The following is a 5,082-nucleotide window of genomic DNA, read 5'->3' as shown; positions in this document are numbered from 1 at the left end:
ATATATATATATATATAGAAAAGAAAATTATATTAGATTGCGTTTCTTTCTGTAATACTAATATTAATTAATATGATTTAAATATGTTGAAGTTATTTTTAAAAACTGTTAATTCTTGATTGTACATAATAAATCTGTTTTTATACGAGTAAATATTTTTCAGATTCAACGATTTATTGATCAACGCTATTAATTATTGCGTTATTAACAGTATATGCATGAATACTTGTGGTAAGTGCTACGTGACTAAATGTCAATGGAAGTATGTTACTTCGCATCATATATTTAATTTCACACTAATACAATCTTTCTTCGAACCGTCTTTAATGCTTTTTTTAAAGAACATAATAAACTTTTTGCGTGTAATAATAGTAATAAAATTCATTGGAAATTCATCGATATTTAATAAAATTATAGTGATTTATTCGATCAATATCATTCTAGATCTTTTAGCGGAACTTGATCATACGTCTTATAGTATCCGGTGTTGATACCATCCGGATTCGATATTTTCAATTGTTGGCCAATTCATCGATCTATTGACGTAATTCGAAACCACTTATATGCCAATACTAGTATTTTCATAAAACTCGTTTGGTACTTTCACGATCGAGACAGCAGGAAGTGTCTGGCTGAATTCTAACGGGTGTACATATACGAAAGGAGCGAGAAGTCGCGCGTGCCAAGCTTAAGCAACGAAGTTGTATATAAATAATGGGGCGAGTGTAGCCGTTCTCCTTTCAATCGTCCTTCGACTTGATCGCGTCTACTCTCCGCACATACGTTCACACGAATTCTTAACTTGAAGTACTTGCTAAAGTATCGATGGTTTTTTTACTGGAAAATTTATATATATTCATCATAATTTTATTTTGTTAAAAATTAATCACTAATATATCATACGATAATGTGTATAGTCTCATACTACCTTTGTCGAATATTTTCTAGCAAAAAATACTGTATTGTTGTTCAGAAAACTTATCAACTTTCACAAATGAATAGTCATATCTCAAAATACAATGGCCTCATTAACAATGCTCTTACTCATGTCGGAAAATACATATATTTATATTCATTCTTTACTATTCCTGCAGAAATATATAAAATTATGATTTTATAACAATACAACTCTGTTAATATATATACGTATAAACATCGTAACATACATAAACATACATCTTTGTTATATTTCATGAAGTCTTTGTACGTTCCATGTAAACGTATGTATAAACGAGATGATGTAACCTCGTCACACAATTTAAAACCGATTAAAATCACTCGCGCCTTTTCTCTCATTCAATAATGTATTTATATTCAACTGCAGGTCGCAGAACTACATCTGACTGGTATGACGATATTTTGAAATAACACGTTTATGTTTATTGTACCGTGACTTTTCTTATTCAAAGCGAGTGTAAAAGGCGAAAGATTCGTGTCTGCACGCAATGAAACAGCCACACGATCGTGCCATTTTCTGGCCTACAATCCTAGTGAAAACGAAGCCTAAATAAGAACCGCGCCTCGTCAAAGATTCGACGCTCGATACGCACTTTCCATGTGCGAACACGCCGTTATTATAATACTTCATAATTAAATCATAGATTCTCGATACACGATGTTCGAATTCCACTATCGTATACACGATTAATAAAGAACTGCACGTACAAATTGGCGCCACTAATTTATCATTAATATTTATTTATCAAATTTTGTATAGATATAGAAATGTGATAAAATTTTTTTTGATTGATATTTAAAAAATCTTCCAATTCGATATTATTCATTTGTTAAATTGTTGATTAATCAGTGTTATAAATATTACTAATTTATAGTGCTTTTTTAAAATTAAAAGTTTGAAAATCACGAGATTTAAACAAACGATCGATATAGAAACGAGGCGTAAGGAAATAACTACATGCATAGATATTGCTACGCATATTGGCACGAACTTTCTCTAGAGAAGTTTCTTTTTCAAGGTTAATGATTCAAATGAGAAAAATGAATATACCTTATTCATCTCGTAACACTATTTATAGAATAATGTAAATATAGGTATTTCAATACTTCGTAAAAAGAATGCGTTATGAATCATTTTGGAAAGATTTGATTCGTATTTTGGACTTTTCTAATTCGATGATTAATTTCATGATAAATTTGGTTATGTGATTTAAGAATTTTATCTATTATGAAATCCATAAGATGAGTATTACTAAAACTTACACTGAAAAGAGCGAGGTCATGAGATGCACGACGAAACCGTGTCATATTTCACAGAAATCATTTATATGGAAACCGTATGTCTTGTACGCCCACAACACGAATGAGGATATATCTGAGATTTCAATTTACAGTTAAACTCGTAACAAAATGATTAATATTCATATTTTCAATTAGCCTTTAAAGTTGTAAAGCAATAATATGCTATTTATATATATCATAATCTTTTCAAGAAATGGAAACTAAGTTTTTTTTTTTGAATAAAAAAATCATTTGCTTTGTATTTGTGCTTCTATATTTATTAACGATTTAAAAAAAGGCACAATTTGCATTCTATTGTTGAAAAGAAAACATTATTTTTAGAATTTAAATTTGAATAACAAATTAAAATTTATATTTTTAATTTTTCCGTATTAAAAAAAATAAATCAATGAATGAAACATAAACAAGTTTATCATCATTGAACATACTATGAATCGTAAATTACGAAAACCTTTTACTTTTGATCTGATTAGTTTAATTTATGATTCTATTAACGCCAAGTAATTACCCCACAAACATGAAATTCATTTGAACGGAATCATATTTTTTTTCTTAATTTTATTTTATTTAATTCAATTAAGTATTTAATGAGCGTAAAATGATTCTTATTTCGATATTTTTTTATGTTATATGATGTACGATAATAGAAAAAATAGTACATGTAGAATTATCATGTCAATTTTATCATTCACGATTGAAATTAGATATATCCGTTTTAGAGAATCATGATAATCGTATATCGAAATCGTTATTGCACATAACAATAGAAGTTCAATTGCCTTATCGTGGTATGCGATTGTAACACTCGTATAGAATTGTGGTTCTATTGTATTGCGTATTGTATCGCAATGTACCAGGTCACGAAATCAAACTATCTAGTATTGCATAGCGGTTATCCATTTATCTCATCTACAGGTTTAAGGCCGGGTTACACGAAGTATACTGTATATTAGTATGCTATTAGTATAAATATTTGCATACAAAAATTTGCACATACCATTCGTCCGAACATATCTGCAATCTCTTCATCTATTATTACGTAGTAAAATTATATTATAATTGTTATATCTTGATTGTAAAATAAGGACAGAAAAAATATTATTAAAAAGTGTTAACCTATAAAATAACCTATATATAATTGAAATATCTAATATAAAAAATATGATAAAAAATTTCAATTGATATTTTACAGCAACTGATTGAAAATTTTATTCGCTGTTAAAACGACAAAGAATACGAATTAAGGCAGAGAGATTTTACCGTACCCAGTGAATCGTGACAGTCATACACCGTCGACTCGCCGGATTACATAAATACCACTTACACATTCCACTCGTATTACGTTGTCAAAATCAAACGGGATCTTTCAGTGGCCGTGGTTGAACAAACTTCCAAGTCCGCCGTTGCTCGTAAATCACACGGCAACAATATATTATTATACTTCGAAGAATCTGAGGGCGCCCCGTTGTAGGGTAGTAAAAATTCAACCGAGACAACCTGGAATCCCATAAATCTTCCACGACACATATGTCCGCGAGGACATTCGCATTTACTCTGTGCTTTATCCATGAAAGGATTGCGCGGATAACATCAGTAACGCGCCCTCTCGGTCGGAACGCGAAGTAAGATGCACTCGAATTTGCTGTTCTAAAGGGGTACTTTTCGCGGGTGTATTTTCAGAAAAAAAGAAACGTACCTTGTTGACAGTTGGTTGAAAAGAAGGAGCAACCAAGAATCAGAAACGTCAAAATCACATCAACGAACCGGTTATCGTTCTTTTTGCGTCTCGACATTTTACCTTTCGCACTTGTTCACACCGCGCACTTTTTCGTAACGATACGATTTCGAGGCTGTTCGCCCAACTGTCAGAATAACACTGTCATCGTAACGAGATTGAAATTGGCGGTTTTTTTTCGACACGTCGTATGTGTGTCGTTGGTTCATCAACGGACAACGAGTGGACACATCCTCACGGTAGAAAAGAGACGTTCGCGAGCACGGCGCGCTTGTCACTGGTCACGGGTAGAAAGCAAAATCCCACTTTCACTTGGTGGCTGCGCGCCTCGCGAGGCGGAGCTGGCACGTCGAGGCCATCGCGATCTTTCCCTCTCCTTTCTGTTTGGCTTCTTCTCGGTTACCTCTCTTCTTGTATAAGAGAGTCTTTGTGACGATCAACGAGAGGGAGCCAATACTTAGAAAAACCGTGGGGACGGGTTTTAGCAAAAATTTGAGAACGTCCGGGTACGACCTTTCTTGTATCTTCGCGAAGGTCGCTCGCGAGGATCAACGATCTTTCGCAACGATTTTAGAATCGGGAGTCAGTGTTTCCGACACGAAGTCGAGACCCTCGAAAGATTGAGATTGTTTTGCATCTTCCAAATGGAAGAATTCCTCGCAAATTTTGTCTCTGAAATAATTTTCTGATTCTTTTTTAGAAACTCTTTAAAGAATTATATTAATATTTTATACTTTTATATAATTTTCATAAAGATTATTTTAGTTTTAAATTATAAAAAATATTTTCTAGATTTCTAATAATAATCATAACTTTCTTCTCTCATAAATACAAATATTTTAAGAAGATAAAAAAGAAAGAAGATATATGTATGTACATATAAAATATTTACAATCAATTTTTTTTATAATTACCGTATAATTGCTATTTTTTAAAATATTTGCGTCAAAGTTTTTATTCTGTATTCGACTCACCGCTTAAAAATTAAAAAAAATCTTATCTCTTTTTCAGTTTCATATGCTGGAAACATTGCATATATTTCACACATTTTGATGCACTTGAATTATTCATAAAATGCATTTAAGCTA

The 5,082-nt window shown here is 31.8% G+C and overlaps 1 protein-coding gene across 4 annotated transcripts in view; it reads right to left on the bottom strand.

Annotated features, from left to right (window-relative positions):
* LOC102673672 (flocculation protein FLO11) overlaps window positions 1-4,298 on the bottom strand; it is a 10,542-nt gene extending 6,244 nt beyond the window's left edge. Inside the window, exons 1-3 of one of the 4 annotated variants that reach the window (XM_006611104.2) lie at window positions 3,525-3,795; window positions 929-1,088; window positions 657-837 (exon numbers count right to left, since the gene is read on the bottom strand). Coding sequence is in view for 1 of the 4 variants with exons in the window: in XM_006611102.2 (XP_006611165.1) it covers window positions 3,956-4,052 (97 nt within the window). In the remaining 3 variants the exon portion in view is untranslated. Of the gene's footprint in view, window positions 1-656; window positions 838-928; window positions 1,089-1,176; window positions 1,632-3,524; window positions 3,809-3,955 lie in introns of those variants that run through there. The other 3 variants (XM_006611103.2, XM_006611102.2, XM_006611106.2) reach the window with 3 other exon arrangements.
* Between the last annotated feature and the right edge of the window lie 784 nt (window positions 4,299-5,082).

This window comes from Apis dorsata, unplaced genomic scaffold (assembly GCF_000469605.1).
Source record: "Apis dorsata unplaced genomic scaffold, Apis dorsata 1.3 scaffold_83, whole genome shotgun sequence".
NCBI classification, from domain to species: Eukaryota; Metazoa; Arthropoda; class Insecta; order Hymenoptera; family Apidae; genus Apis; species Apis dorsata.
Note: the sequence above shows the minus strand (reverse complement) of the source record. Positions and strands in the feature narration are given on the sequence as shown.